Source organism: Pieris rapae, chromosome 2, assembly GCF_905147795.1.
Source record: "Pieris rapae chromosome 2, ilPieRapa1.1, whole genome shotgun sequence".
NCBI classification, from domain to species: Eukaryota; Metazoa; Arthropoda; class Insecta; order Lepidoptera; family Pieridae; genus Pieris; species Pieris rapae.
The window spans coordinates 11,384,916-11,402,109 of record NC_059510.1 but is presented as its reverse complement, the minus strand read 5'-3'; the positions used below and the strand labels follow the sequence as shown (position 1 = coordinate 11,402,109).

Genomic DNA, 17,194 nt, shown 5'->3' with positions numbered 1-17,194 from the left:
TTTAGCGGTGCCGTTACTTAAATAAAAGATCTTATAATCAAAAACATTTAATAAATTACAGTAAATAATTACACCAGTAATCATTTTTACACACACTAGGTGAAATAAATTTAACCTATAATCGATTTTAACTGTAACTTATAGTTTACTTAAGTATTACGAATGTAGGAGCTGCTTATAAGCAAATACCACTAATTACCAAAAGTGCAAAGTATTTTGATTTTATTAACATTGTACCAATACTAATTTTACACCATTTTCTGCAATTTAAAGTTTTGCCTAATAATGATAATAAAATTTAATTAATAAAGACATAAGTATGATAATTGTTGTAGCCATTTGTTACTTTGATACTGTCAAATAAAAACTACTGAAGACATTTTGATGAAATGAATTTTGTTGGAAAAATTGAGCCTTAAAAGAAATCTGTGGATTTACTACTAATTACAAACATCTGCACAATCTTCTAAAAATAGAAGAATATGTTTTACACATATATAATCCTATCGAATATTGATAATGGCTACACCGGATATATAGAAATTCTAATAAGTAAACAAAATAGATAGCGATCGAATGTCATAGGTTTCTGTCAGTCTGGCCTTGATTTAGAAACTGTTAGTTAATTTTTTAACGTTCACACAATGTACAAAAGTTAACTAAATTAATAAAACGCTTTAAATTCAATCAGTTTTTCACGTACTATTTGTGGAACAGACTCATTATTATTGTTTAAGACAATCTCTTACAGTTTATTCACATTAGTGAAGACAAGCCTAACTGTTATTAATGGCTGGCCCTGAACTGATACAGTTTACTCACTCGTAGTGATAAATATGTCGCGCACATAGAGTCGTTCTTGTAACGATTACATACATTTTCGTAAATATTTTATGTTCAAATTACGTATTAAGTTTTTATTAATTGAGATCCGAATCTTTAATCAGTAAAATAAAATACACTTTGTGGTTACATAATTGAAAACCGAAAAACATTTTTTATAATATTTTTATATTGACAACTATGCGAATAATACTAAGTTTTTGCTTGATTTTAATTGAGTAAACTCTCAAACATTTAAGCTTATTAAGGATTCCTAAATAAATCGGTTTATAAGTAAGAAAATATACACACCTACAGTAACCGTATGATAGGCTACTTCTTTATATTTGACGTTATATATGTGTAAACATAATACATTGTATATAATTAATAAAATAAATAAAAATAAATTATTTTTTATCTCTCAGTGGACAGGACTTTCTTAGCGCAAAATTTGAACTCAGGACTGAACTTTTAATACAATTTCATTGTAGTTTCGTCGGTTTTTATCTTTATCGATTCCAAAAAATAATTAGCTACTAATTTCTATCTATCTATACGTATGGAGACTTAACTATATCAACGAACACTATTTATATATACAATTTAATACATAATGGTTTTGTGATTTAGATTTTCGGTTACGTTTAGATGAATATTGATAAAATTAATAAATTGCAATTTCGAAGGTTATGGCCATATTTGAACTTATTATTTATTTTAAGTTAAATGCATACACCGAAAACTGGTTTCGAAATCGATAAATTTATGCACCGTTTATAAAAATAAGGACTAGATTTATTTCTTAAATCTTCAATAATAATTATGACTTTTAACCTATGATTGACATTCGTTTAGTCTTTTAAATTGAGTTCTTATAATAATCTTTTTTTCAATACAATTTTGTCTTTGGTTCTGAATTTGGTGTTATATTTAAACGGAATGAGTTCTTTTAGAAATGAATCAAAAACATATTTGGTGCACTTATTGAAGCAGTAGAGAATATCGCACAGCAATTCAATATGCACACTACGACTGTCTTCGTCTATCAATACAACAGACAACTCTTTTCAAATTATCTGCAAAACTACCCTTCATTTGGACCTCATTACACTTAATCGAATTCGTTTGATTCGATTCAACTTTTACTTCATCGGATCACGTATCGGGGCCGGGATATTTCTCTATCAAATCAAATTCTTCATTATTACATTTGACAATCGGCGTTTCTCTTTGCTCAGTCACTTTTGGTCTAGTCATTTGATTCTCAATATTTACCAGCACATCCGCGACGCATCTATGACTTTCTTGTGACGGTTCATCCGCTTCATGAATTGTTTCCTCGTTGTTGTTATGGTTGTCTTTTACTTCTGATTTTTCTTCTTTACCTTCTAGAATCATTTTATGGGTTGCTTCTTCTGTAACGCTGTCAGTTGGGGCTTCGTTGATACAGGAATGTGTTAGGGTAAACGGTAGTTTGACGGAAACGTCACCGCCCATTGCGCTAAGTGTTAACTTAACTTTTACATAGTAGGACACGTAGATAGCGAACACGTTACGGTCATCGTTAGATTCGGGGTTACATAGAACAGTTGAAGCTAGACTTGCGCCAGTTTTTGAATATGAATCCTCCAGTGCTATCCAATTCTTGGTGACACCTGTAATGTATAAGTGACGTCATCATCATAATATCAAGATATTGTCTAGTTTTACCCAATTATTATTTAGTTAGTCAGTTTACATTTTTTAATATTAGTATTAGTCGTGTTAGTATGGTGTAGGATTTTTTGTACCAGATTAAAGTAGGTGAATCTTGAAATTATTTGTTTTAATTATAAACTCATTTTGAGGTTTTTATTCTAGGTATATTTTTGTTCAGAGTTCTGAGCTCGTTGATATCTGGCTTCCCAATGGACTTTCTATGCAAAAAAGTTGACGGCGTGTGTCAGGCACAGAAGGATTAATCACAAACATAACAAACGATCATGAAACAGATTCATAAATCTGAGGCCAAGACCTAAAAGGCAGCATCGCTTATTTTTTTATTAAAATAATCTTATTATTATATATATATATGGTTACAAAGAGTGTGTGTTGGTACACACACTCTTTAAACAAACTCATCAAAAAACTAGGTATCAAAGTATTCCTGTATCAGGATAATATCACAGATCTATCCATAAACGATCTTCGTTAACGATGCTTCAAGCGGTTGGCTAGTATATTAGAACAACTTACCTCTGTGAGGTGTTAATATATATGAATCTTTGTGGGTCTGCTCAGGTGGAATTGGTGTGCCAGATCCTAGTAGGAGTGCCACTACATTTTTGAATTTCCCATTTGAGAACATGCATACATCAACATGTTGTATCACAAGGACCTGAAACACATTGGTTAGAAAACTCAGTAAAGGAAATCAGCTTCATCAAACTCTAGCATGCTCGCTAAACCATCGTCTTAATAAAATATATAGGACCCAGCTACAACACTCGTACTATATGTAACATAATAATTAGGATTATTTTTCCATTTCGTGATTAAAAAATAAATTAGAAGTCTAATCAGTTAATGACAGAGAACTAAACTTTGTTGACAAAACTGTATTTCCAGACATAACAATAGATAGTATACGTCTGTGGTGCCACATTGATACTCTTTTACCAATACGAATAAATATATTTTTGTAAAAATGTTCAACTGTGCCAATATCCTATCTTAAGATTTTAACTTACACCAGTTTTTAAAATAATTAAAAAGCTATTTGATATTATGTTTTAAACATAGACATGTATATTTTAATATTATTTGTACGGTTTTATTTACTTTATCTGGTTTATATTGATTATAAAATATAACGAAACACAAAAACAGCGAAGAGTTTGCATTCTATCCGTCGCCAAAAATGGATTGTCTTCGTAGGGCTTGGTTAGGTATTGGGATGCAGATATGAAATCGATCGACTGTCACGGTCTGATCACAGATTGTTTTCAATATGAGATTGTGGATTAATTATTGAGTTTGGGCGTAAATGAAGTTTCTATAGCTCCCGCTAATCATTTAGATTCTTCCTTATCCTGTCATGATATTAGCCTATTATTATATTAAACGATAAGATACATTGTAAAAAAATGGTAGCGCCATGTTTTTATATTGGCGGTAGGTTCTGAATAAAAATAGATTCTATTGTATGGAGTCACGTTCCTTGGTTTCTTTGAAATTCGGACTTCGGGTCTCCTTTTCATATTACCGTTTATAACTTGGCTTCACGTGGCCCCAAAGTTTTAAAAAGTAGGAAAAGTTATATTGAAAACAAAAGCTTTTGTGACCAAACTTTGATATACTCGTCGATTATTATCAAAATTAATATAAATAAAGCCCCCAGCGCGCTGCCACAACAACCATTCAGGTACAGTCGACGTTCACCAGAACTAGCATCAAGCGAAGTTCCACATCACGTATCACCTTAACAAGTACAGTTTATTAACGCCCACACCCAATAACCTATCTCAATCCATTTTTGACCACCCGACATAGCCATCTTAATCCGAATATTAATAAAAGTGTGCCAATAACCAATCGGCGGATTGTTATAGCCATTTGTCGAAACCAGCTGTCAATGGTAGGTGGTAGGAGCGAAGAGATTGCATTCTATCCATCGTCACCAATGGATTGTCTTCGTAGGGTTTGCTTATTGGGATGCAGATAGGAGATCGATCTACTGTCACGATTCTATATATCATTTCTATCTTGTGAATTAATTATTGGGTTCGGGCGTTAAACGATTCGCGTTTGACGAGCATTAAGACGTATTTGAAACGTCCTTGACCCATTTAACGGCCAAAGTTTGTAAAATTATGCACATTATTTAATTTAAATTGTTGGAATGAACCAAGAGTATCAGTGTAAGCGTTTAATTGATTGATTTTTCATTACACTATGACGTTAGGTATTATAATTCTATAGGGTTCGAGGATTGTAATAAGTTTAATATCACTATAGCCGATCCCATTTTATCCATGAATTAATGTATGGAACGAAGTAAGCCCCTTATTTACAAAAACTAAATACGTTACGTTTTCAAAAAAAATATATTTTGTCTCTTTTATTATAATTTATAATAAAAGAGTCGAAGATATATATAGCGTAAATGCAATTTGAGAGATTAGGACTAGTTTTTCAGTTTTACAGTGTTTTAAATGACATTCACGATATACCAACGATGGGGTATGAGTGAATGTTTTATTCTTGTTTTATTCTTGTTTGAACTAAATAAATTAGATTAAAATATGTAATTATTAATTAAATAGTCAGTCATTTTGCATGTAAAGCTTCGCATAACAGAACCTTCTCTTACAAGTGAAACATTCTTTATGAAGTGCATACAGCCTTCATGACTCAGTGGCTTAGCTCGTTTAGCTAATCAATACGTTGCAGGCGCGTAACAATGAACAACAATTTTAGTTTTCATCGCACAGCGTTTATTAAAAGGAATGTTTTTGTTAAAAAGGAAAATCATTACTGAAGCTGTGTTTCTTAACCGTACTGATAATATTTACTTTGCTAGTACAATAAATAATAATAAAAAATTAACATACCCGGTGATAGACTAAAGAATGACAACACATTACTTCTTCGTATAATTTAAAAATCTTTACACTTTATAAATAAATTGTCTAAAGTTTTATTGATGAATCAAACCTATATTTTTAGTCTATTATAACTCTGAGATGCGACCTCTGTCCGGAAGAAGATCTACATATTTTCTACCCTATTTAATTTTTTGCCGATGTCATCCAATTTAATAATGAAATAGAAATGCAGCGTAAAATTATAAATTTATAAACAAACCTTTATCCGTCGAATGGTCTTTGACGAGTGGTTTGTGATGTGAACGCTGACATTGATTGATTCGCCGTGGTAGTATGTCGCCTTGTCGAGCCATGCTTCCAGTTCCACCCTGGAAACATTTTAATATTACAATATTTCAGTTCTAGGCGTTCATGCATTATTTATCAAACACGAAATGTCGCTTAGAAATCAACGTGCGTCCCCAATGGATTTTACTATTTTTGCGAAATTCTACACGCGCGTGCGTGGGTGGGCCAAGCAAAGATTACCTACTTATTAGTGAAGAAAGCAAAATTGACTTGAAATTCGAAAAGACACGGTCAAAAGTACACAATAAGATCTATATCACCTATTATACTTTAACTTTGCATTTATGTTTAATGAACTTTATTTCTTATTATAAAAAAATATGTTACATGAGAAACTTAATAACTTAAAATGCGATACACGTCGCCATGAGCCATCTTAATTTAAGTCTACTAGGCTTATTTTGATGTGTCTTTAATGCCCTTTTGAATTGGTTAAACGCGCTAATATAACGTATTTTAGACGTTAATTGATTAAATAGTTGCACACCCTTATACGTAATAGACTTCTTCAAATAATTTGTTTAGTGGTGTTTGTTTTTTTATGATAATCTACTATGGAGAGACGTATTTTTTTATTTCAATTGAGATACAAGTGCTATAAACATATAGTTGTTAAATCGTCATAATTTTCGTTTCTCTCTGTGTTAAAAAATTGTATCTAAATATTACATTTACTAAATTATATTGTAGTGTTTATATTTTTTTTGCATGCTGTATGCCCCATATTTCACATAGGTATGTGAAATATGACGTGACTAAACACTTTTAAAATAAATGACGTACGGATTGCGGAATACATTTTGATATTGACCAAAATCTGCCTGTAAGTGTTTTTATTTAGGTAATTATGTGTGATATATGAAAGTTCCACAATATGTATCCATTTTAAGACCCAGATTTTTCTCCCATTTTTAATTAGTGATTTCAACGTCTATAACTTTTAGCGGTTAAAAGAGATGTTCTTGAAATATTAATCCTATTCTGATAAAATGTATTTTGTGAGAGCTTTTATAATTATTCGTATTGTTATTATTATAGTTAAAAAGTTATTATCATAATAAGAGTTTGGATTTGATGTATTCTTCAAAATATTCTCTTGCTGATTTATGGGATTCAAAATTATTATATTGACTGTTTGCTGACTATAAAATTGCACGGTTTTAATAAATTGTTTGAAATTTAATTACAACGCACTGATTTGTGGTTTAAAACCCAAATGGCTTAATTTGCGGTTGAAATTCGTTGAATATTTATATAACGTAACTTTCGTTGTCTTCCGATGTCCTACTTCGTAATATAAGAGACTCGTTACTTAATGTAACGAGTCAAAATTTCTAACTTATAAACACTACAAAATAAATTAATAAAAGCATTATTTAGATACAATTTTTTAACACAGACTAATAAAATCTACCAAGAAACAAAAATTATGACGATTAAACAACTATAATATGTTTATAGCACCTGTATCTTAATTTAAAAAAAATTAAATAACTCTCTCCATAGTTGCTTATCATTAAAAAAAACAAATACACAACTACACGCAATACTCGTCGAGCGAGTTTGCTTATCTTGCCGAAGCCGCGTACAAATTATTTGAAGAAATCTATTAGGTATGAGGGTGTGCAATTATTTAATCAATTACCATCTCAAATTTGCAATATTGGAGTGTTGGACAAATTCAAAAAGGCAGTAAAGTTGCATGTTAGAATGAACACAGTTGACTAACATTAAGACGGCTAATGGCGACGTGTATCTCGCTCGTATATATATACATATTAATATTAAGTTTCTCATGTAAATAAAATATATTTTTTTGTAATGAGAAATAAAGTTCTTTAAACATTAATGTCAATAGATAAACCTCAGTGATTTCAGAACTGTGCAAACAGTTTTGATTCAAAATATATATTCTTTATACAGAACGTAAATGATTTTAAAATAACATTAACTGCTAGTATCCAAATCAAGAGCATCTGTTAGAATGTACGTGGATGTTGTAATAAAAGGAACATTTAATTAATACAATTCCATCTGAAATTACGAGTTCGCCATTTTGTGCAAAAATAATAGAAGTAATTAAAGGACCTCTCCCGACATAATTCGGTATTAAAAATTGGTTGCGTTCCAAAATGCATATTCTCGCAATTCTCTAAACAGCATCGACAAGAAGAACTAGGAATTGTATTTTTTTTTAATTTTTACAAGATACTTGGTAGGACCTTCAACTGTTGCATCTTGATTGCTTGTGATAAATGTGGAATAAAAAACATAAGATTTTCAAACACCTCAGCAGAGGGCTGAATAACTTACGTAGAGATAATTGAGTGCCATACAAAGGGGTAACCCCTATAAAACATAGGTCTTGAAAGGAGACTTAGCAGAACAGAAGACGGCACATCGTCAAGGAGGTTGTGTGGATACAGAGAGGGCAGGGCGTACGGAAGGAAGATGGAGGAGGTCTACGACCAGAAATAGACCAAAATAAAGAGGGTGATAGTGTTTTTTTTTTTAATAGAACAGGGGGCAAACGGGCAGGAGTCTCAGCAGATGTTAAGTGATACCGCTGCCCATGGACGCTCTCAATGCCAGAGGGCTCACGAGACGGCGGACGTCGGACGTCGAGGTGACACGGGTAGAATTTCGTATTATGCCTCGACGTCCGATGATGACACTCAGCTGCAGATATTAGTCCGAACAACTCCTCTGAACACTCTCCATGGTGAATGCGGTAGAAGATAAAGTGACCCCACATCTCTACGTAACGCCAAAGGATCAAGCCGCTCGGAGAGAGTTTGGTCGTCAACGATTCGAACCGCTCTTCGTTGAATACGGTCAAGTGGAAGGAGCTGGTACTGGGGAGCACCCGCCAAGAGGTGAGAACAGTACTCCATGTGGGGCCGAATTTGCGCTTTATATAGTTGCAAGCGGTGGCCCGGAGTGAAGTACCGTCCCGCCTTGCTGAGCACACCAAGCTTCTTGGAGGCTAATTTAGCCTTTCCCTCCAAGTGACCGCGAAACTGAACGTCGTTCGATATGTCAACGCCAAGTATTCCAATGCTGGCTGTGGCTTTAAGAAGAGTGTTTTCGAAAAGAGGAGAAGCGACAAAGTCAGTTTTTTTAGCGGAAAACGCGCAAACTTGTGTCTTCTTTCGGTTAAATTGGACTATTAAACTGTTAAACAGACTAATATAATAATAATAATTTTATAATCATTTAAAATCTCGAAAGTTGTACGTTTGATTTTTTCCGCAATAATGTGTTTCAAAAGCAATCAGAAAGTTTATAATAATACAATTTTTCCGACTCTATTAACATTTTTTGTATACCTACTGGTAACTGGGGGCAACAGAGTCTCACCCAATGTTAAGTGATAGATACCCATGGACATTCTCAATGCCAACAAGCCCGCGAGTGCGTTTCCGGCCTTTAAAGAATTTAAGAATTAGACGAAGAAGAATAAAGAAAAACGATGATTTCAATAAAAAATAAGAGTATACACTGGCTGCGTTAGCTGGCAATTAGCTTTGAGAACGTTAATTACCCGTCTGTATAGAATCGATTTTCTGATTCGCATGTTAAAACTTTATATCGTATATAGATCAAAGAGAACTTGCTCATATGATGTTACTAATTTTAGATGAACTCGTGATAATGTTATATGCAGGTAGCCTAACTCGCAAGGTCTCATAGGTGTCATAAATGTAGTTTAAGTTACAATTTGTAAAACTAAAGTAAGGGTTTATATTAGTACTAGAAAATGGAATAATTAAAAAAAATATCTATACAAATTAACATCTTATCTAACGTATCAATTTCAAGAATTTATTATCATACATTTTAATCTTCAGATACAGTATCCATAAATACTAAGAGTAAAAATATAGAAATAAAGTTTCGTATTAAAAATTTATCGTTCATTTTACGCACAACTATTCCTAGTAATTTTAATCCGTTCTTAGTAATTTTCCGACCCGTGTAAAGTTCTGAGAGCTTTTATCGGACAAAACTGTACACAGACTGTACTAATTATCTAATATCTATTTTGTATTTATACATTATTTATAAATTACGCCTTTTCCCGAAGCATAGGAATTGAGCAAGGTAGGCAGATCCATAGTATTTGCCTACCTTGTTCTACCTCCGCAGTATTCACTTCCCCATGACCTTCATCATGCATTCTCTTCGGTTATGGTAACTTGAGAGAAGAACTAGAGAAGGGACTGCTCTATATCTTCACTGTCTATCTCTCTGTTATTAAAGACTGGATAACTTAACAAGAATCAATCGGATATATTTCAAATAATATTGTAGTGTTTTGTATAAATCTTACAAGTTCTAACAGCAAGTAACTTTCCCGTAAATTGGATTACGTCGTGTTGTTTACTAAAACAACCGAAACAAAGCTAAACAAACCGTACCAATTTAAATTGGAATTAACCGAACAAGAAACAGGCGCAAGAATTTATTTCTGTACGTTAAGTTCAATCGTACTATGAAGATTAAATTTTATAAGTATTCTCGTTTTTATTTTACAAAATGATATAATTAAACCATAACATGTTACATAAGAAAACCGCTGTGGTTTGTATAAATGTATCGATAGCAGCCTAGTTTTGGAACACGATGCCTCAACTTACTTTTTATGTCAGTTAATGTTAGGCTATCCAATAACTGACCGAATTGTCGATTTATTAGCCGCGGTAGCAAATATCTGATCGTATTCTCGCCATACGTTGTTTCGTCTCGATGTACAGAACTGAACTCGGCGCTGTCATCGAGAGTACATGCTCAACTAACTCCCTCTTATTCATAATAGTAATCATTATCTAAGTCATACTTATAATCTCTAAAAGAAGCATTGTACCTGGCCTCCCCCAGCTTCATTAAACAGGGCGAATTATATACTTTATACACTGCGTGCTTTTTTAAATAGGTACACAATCACATATAAAAATATTCATGGCGAATTAGCGAAACCAAAGTGCTAAAATATCTCTATTCATTTCGAAACATCTGTGTATTTAGACAACACAACTAATATTTTTATAGTCTATAAATTTAGATTTACGACATAACGTTAACAAGTTTTATTTTCTATTTCCGGTTCACCTACGCAGACGAGCTTCAATGAATTTTTAAAGGCTTTGTTGTAAGGAGATAGTTTATTTTGCTATTGGCTAAACGTATACATTACTGACCGGACAACAATCACTCATATGTAAAGATTTAAAAAAAAAGTTCGCTATATTTCGCTGTACACCCAATATAGACAGCTAAACTATCGGAGAATCATAAAAAAATATTATTCTGATTACTTTTTGATTTTCTTTAACATGGGATTCTCAAAACATAATATTTGTGTGCTGAATTTTTAAATTATTTTTGTTTAATCAAATTATGGTAGTGCATAGTTACCAGCTATATATAGGTGAATTTTGTCACAAATATATGTCATATGAACTATAGTGGGACACAGTTAAACTATGCCAAGGTGGAATCTACAAAAAATTCAAAACATTTTGCTTAATCAAGTTATCTAAGTTTTATAAGCCTAGCCTAAAGTTACGTTCCCGAGGATATAGCCACTCGCTGGCAGGATTAGCACACCAATCAAATTTATAGCCTTTATATTTTTGCTTTACTTTTTTATGTCAGGGAATAAAATAATATCCTATTTCATTTGAAGTATCCCGTTGATACAAGAATCGTCGTTGTTAAATTATTGTAATATGATTTACTTTTTATATGAATGACAAGCGATCATGTTTGATCCTATGAATAATTACAAATCATTACGTAACTCTTTTGTAACTGCACTTTCCCCACTAAACGGTAAATAAAAAACATGTTTTATAAATATTACAGTGATTTAGATGTTCTAGAAATTTACTAAGGATAATAACGTATTAATATTCACCTGCCGTCAGAAAGTAGAAAAGGTTTTTCGACCGCGACGCGAGGTGGCGCTGGCTCCACGTTCTCTGAAAACACTCAAAATTATTATCCGGAGAATTGGTTATGAACTTCTTAGATGAATTTCTTATGTCCTGTAGCTAATGAATCATACATTTGTATTTCTTACACCTAAAAATAATATATTTTAGAATGGGACGATTTAGAGTATTAATATTAAAGTTTAAAAAAGTATGTTTACTATGGAACATGAGATACAGGTATCACTTGTTCCACGTCATTAAATTTGAACCTGTATAAACCTTCTCATCGGCAAAGAAGACAGGTGATTGGCCAAGAGAAAATGCCGGCGTAAAAAACTCTCGGTACTCTTTTAAAAAAGCAAATCATCAAACAACAATTATTTTAAAAAAAATATCGCAAATTAATTAGAAGTAGCCTGTTTAGGACTAGTCGCAGGCAATTTATCAACTTTGAGTGGATAGTATTTAAGCCAGGCCTGTAGAATAGGAAATCTATAATTTATTCCGTGTCTACGTGTGTGTGTATGCCACGCTTCATTAACAACATAAGCTTGTGAAATCCATTTAATGTGGTTGTCTGAGTCGAAACAGAACTTACCTTCCTCTTTCTGCCGACTGCTGTGGTCCGTTTGCAATTTTGTTTTTCCTTTAAGTCTGTAAGCGTGCAGAAAATTATCTAATATTCACATATTCAAATACGATTCACTATTATCTAAATTGTATGACAGTATAGGTAAACATAAATATTACAGAAAATACAATTAAATTATATACAGGATAGAATAAACATTCAAAAACTTTTTGCTTATCAGAAAAAGTTATTACCAGCTCCATTTCAGGCTACTGTCATGGAATGATAAGAAGAAAAGATGAATAAATTGAAATTCATTATTCTTCTTTTTGCTTTGGCTCTGACGCGGTGTAAGGGTACGTAATATTGTCCATACAGGAATTTACGAAACGTTAAGCAAATGGTGAAATTAGATTACAGAACAGTATTCTCGGTAAGAACGTTTAGTAATAAAAAGGAAAGTATTCTGATGTATATTTTTGTGTAATTATGTAAAATCCTATTTCAATATCATTAAATTAGTTTTTGACAAATTGTATTTTTAATAGCATTTCATTAATAGGCTGTTGAGTGTATAAATAAAATAAAAAGTATGTTTCCTTAACTTTTACACCATATTCTCTAAGCTTACTATTATATTTTATCTTAATAATAAATATTTATTTATTTATTAATTTATTTATAATTAAATTAAATATAGCCTTTATTGACAATCTTGTAAGTTACATTTTATCTTATTTCTACTTTATATACTACTTATACTTATTTACGAAATTTAGTTAAGGTAAATGTAAATATTATCATATTATATCCTATTAGACATCAGTTTCTTGATTGTCTTGCTTTTCAGCATAGGCCTCCCCCAAGTGTTCTCCACAAAGATCTATCTCTTGCTTTCCTCTTCCATGTGGCTCCTGCCACCTTTTTAATATCATCTTCCCATCTACGATATAATATTTTATCTTAACCTATTACAAGTATTACTTTATAAAAATTCATTTTGATAGTTCCTATTATTTTGACCCCATCTTTCCACCAAATCAGTGGTGTTGCTCTGAATTATTTTTCTTTGTTTATTTACAAAAAAATCATTCGTTTTTACGTACTGATACATTATATATTATATTGTAACATTGACCAAATTTATCATTTCCTATCTATCAAAACATTTCATTAAATGAATAAATAATTTATGAATTTCAAAAGGATAACAACCTTAGAAACCTACAAAATAATTCATATCTTACAAATTCCTGTGATCATACAAGTGTATAATTTCCAATGATGCGTATGTTTACGCTTGAAGGTTGCTTTTGAGGTAAACAAAAGTATTAGCATTTAACGGCCTATAAATTTGTATTATGGACACCTTTCCCAGGAATTATTGTACAAATATTATACATAATATAAGTAATATTATGTATAATATTTGTAAAAAAATATCACGTAAAACAAATAAGTATTTATAATCAAAATTCTACGATATAATAAAAATAACCAAATAAAATTTACTTTCTTAAAATCGAGTATAAAACATCTTTTCCTTACATCGGTGTATGAAAAGGATCAATCCCTGAGATAGGGGCTTAAAAATGTCACAGAACATACAAGTTTATACCTTACCTACTCCTACCGCTGTTATTAGCGGAATAGAAACTTCATTTGATATAGCGTTTGATAAACTGAAATTGTCAATTTGAAACACGATATAGAACCGTCGCTTGACACTAATTCTGATGATCGTCGAGTTAAGCTTCATGAACACTTTTACACCATTATTTTATTACTTCGACACATTGCAGCATTTTTAACCCCTTAGTCTTACTCAATGCTTCATCTCTTTCTATCAAATTGTGTTTACGCTGTGTTGTAGAGAGAGACAAAGGCGTCCGTTGCTGTTGTATTGATAATAGGGAAGACAAAATATAGGTCTCATAGGTCACTAACCGAGCAGAACTATCACATAATAAAATAATTTGTAATTTAGTTGTTTTATTCGTAACAATAATATATATCTTTCTTATATTTTTTAATACATTAGAGGGGCAAACGGTCAGGAAAGTCATCTGATTCCAGAAGGCAAATACGTCGCCGGCATTTATATAGTTATACGATTATAATAACGATATATAAATGATTCAGAATTTCAGCGAATAAAGCCGAACAAGTGGATTTTGTTATCAGACTGATAAATTTTCAGGATATTAACAGGTGATAACAAAAATCCATAATTTGCCGTGTCGTTTATAAGTCTGTACATAACATTGAGATATTTAGATTACTGAATACGCAAAGGGTTAGATTATAATAAGCATAATTATTATAGTTCCAGCGATGAACTGCGAATTCTCTTGAAATAATATAGTAAAATAAATTTTGTTCTTCAATACTTTTTTGTGCTTTGGAGTCATTTAATAGTATTTAGAAAAACCCGTCAGTTACTTTTTATAAATATTGATAAAGGAAAAAGGTAAATATACTCTTTTGATTGATGATATTTGAGCGGGCTGTTCGGGGAGTTTGTTGTCTTACCCCAAGGGAGTCGGTACGGAATAAGTTTAAGAAATTAAATATTATTACATTATCTTAATTATATTAAAATGGTGACTTTCACCAGGATAATACTCGAAACAGAACTGGCTCCAGAAGATAAAGTAGGTACTATATGGAAATTGTGTTCGTTTTTATAACAAACTCCCAAGCGAAATTAGAGAATTATCACTAAATAAATTTAAAGCTCTCCTAAAAGGAAAATTAATCAATAAATCTTTTTATACGAGATGATTATTTAAATGATCTCAAAACTCTTAAAACAGTGGCGGAGATATTCTTGTCAGTTCTTGCCCGCTCCATACGCCCTTGACTTGCGAACTGGTAGTAAATGTAAATTTAGAATTCTCTTCTGACATTCACAAGTGTACTCATCTACCTATATGAATAAAGTTATTTTGACTTTGTCAAAGTTCCCGATACGTCATTTATAATTTATTATAATATGTGCTTAGTTATTACATACTGTTAGTAACAAATAAAATGAACGAATTAATTAATCATTTGCTAAGCTGTGTATTCTGTTAAATCGTCAGTTTGATCCTCGATAGAACCCTTTGTTTTGTGAGCATGTGTTGTTATTCTCTTAACAGTTCAAAATGATAAATAAAAATAAAATAAAATAAAAATCATTTATTTCAGACCAATTAATAAATCTATATGTTGTTAGTATATTAAAACTTATAACAATGTTAGTAAAATTATTAAAAATATTTAAATATTAAATAATTAGATAAACACCTATATATTAGATGAAACTACTTAAGTTGAAATGAAAGAAGAGGTATCAAATATTATCAAATATAATCTGAATATCAGAAAGTAAATATATTTTTCCATTTTGTTCGAAACTTTCATTATTTTTCCCGCATTTCAATAACCCAAATCTGATTTATACAACGAACCTGTTGCCGTAAGCTTTACAAATTTCAGTTACATTTTCGTCTTTATATAGAAAATGTGAATTCAGATAAATGGTTATGTAACTAGAACAATAACCTTGGCTTGTCAGTAGCAATGTCAATGTTAATGATATATTGTTTTGAAACTCTAGTTTTTAAACGTATAATAGAAATTTGTGCAGTTGTCGTTGAAGCCGGATAATTTCTATGCAATATAAATTGTATCCCAATTTTCGGGAATTGTTTGTTTTCGTGCATTTCTCAGCTGGTACTTAATAAAAACTATAACAAACCGACCAACCCTAAACAGTTTTACTATTTACCTGTGATACGGACTGTAAGATACACCGTTGATTTTAACATCAGATTTATATTTGTATATTTGATGTCGGTTTCGTTGCCTTGCGTAATAAAATAATCTTAAAAATGTGGTTTTATGAATCTACCTGAGTACGTTGTGATGCGCCAGGGCGCTCAGGGCATGGTGTGTGGTGTGGGGAGGCAAAACCGGTGGCTGGGCTCTACATGGACCTTGAAGCACTCTTATTCCCATTCGAACTGTGTTGCGGCGGGAAATTTTCTCATCTGTTTGATCCGCTGAAAATAAATCGTATTGACCATGCATGGAATGGAATTGACTGTAAAATTGTTGACACTAAATATTTCATATTTATAACTAAAAAAATCTGCCAAAAAATTACATATTATCAATACAAAACTAATTTTTCTACAGTTCAATCAATCTTATTTTCTAAATCGAAATATTTTTTTATGACAAAGCATTTAATAAAACGCTGTTAAACCTATTTTGTCGTTTACATTATCATAGTTCATAATTAGATTTATGTGTAGTTAAATTGTATATTAATGATTTGGATATAATATATATATGTATACAATATATCAAAAAAATCAAAATATCTTTATTCATTTAGGTAAACATGTACACTTATGAACGTCAAGAAAATATATATATGAGAAGAATGCAATAAATGTTTGAAGAATTAAGATAATTATATTAACATTTAATATTCTTTATCAACTGAATTTTGCAAACAGTTCGTACAATTCAAACAATATACGTTGTATTTTTACCAAGATTTTGTATTTTAGAAAAATTGCTTCGGCTTAAATGAATGTTATATTAAAATACGTGGAATTTCAGTCTCGTTTTTTCATTGTTATTTAAGATACTCGTTGTCTCCATTCGCAAGCAATTATCTGAAGAAAGTCGGTTAAAATGAAAGTCATGTTTCGTTGTCAAATAAAAAGGGTGGCATAGTGTCTTGGCAGTTCTAGAATGGCCTATAATTTGAGAACTGATAGTAAACTGATAGGGCGCAACGTCAACTTCCACTCCTCACAAATAAATCATTTAAAAATAGTAATTATTGAAGATACGGATTAAAACGTAAATAATAACCTTTAACAGTGAAACAGATACCACAGTGAAAGATATTTGCATCCTCGAAA

General features: G+C 31.5%; 1 protein-coding gene across 1 annotated transcript in view; it reads right to left on the bottom strand.

Moving 5' to 3' along the window:
* Positions 1–282: 282 nt before the first annotated feature.
* Positions 283–17,194, bottom strand: part of LOC111001978 (arrestin homolog) — a 43,585-nt gene continuing 26,673 nt past the window's right edge. The window contains exons 6-11 of the mRNA XM_022272062.2: positions 16,168–16,318; positions 12,297–12,352; positions 11,680–11,743; positions 5,671–5,779; positions 3,061–3,202; positions 283–2,480 (exon numbers count right to left, since the gene is read on the bottom strand). Coding sequence (XP_022127754.2) covers positions 1,981–2,480; positions 3,061–3,202; positions 5,671–5,779; positions 11,680–11,743; positions 12,297–12,352; positions 16,168–16,318 — 1,022 coding nt within the window. The 3' untranslated portion in view covers positions 283–1,980. The remainder of the gene's footprint in view (positions 2,481–3,060; positions 3,203–5,670; positions 5,780–11,679; positions 11,744–12,296; positions 12,353–16,167; positions 16,319–17,194) is intronic.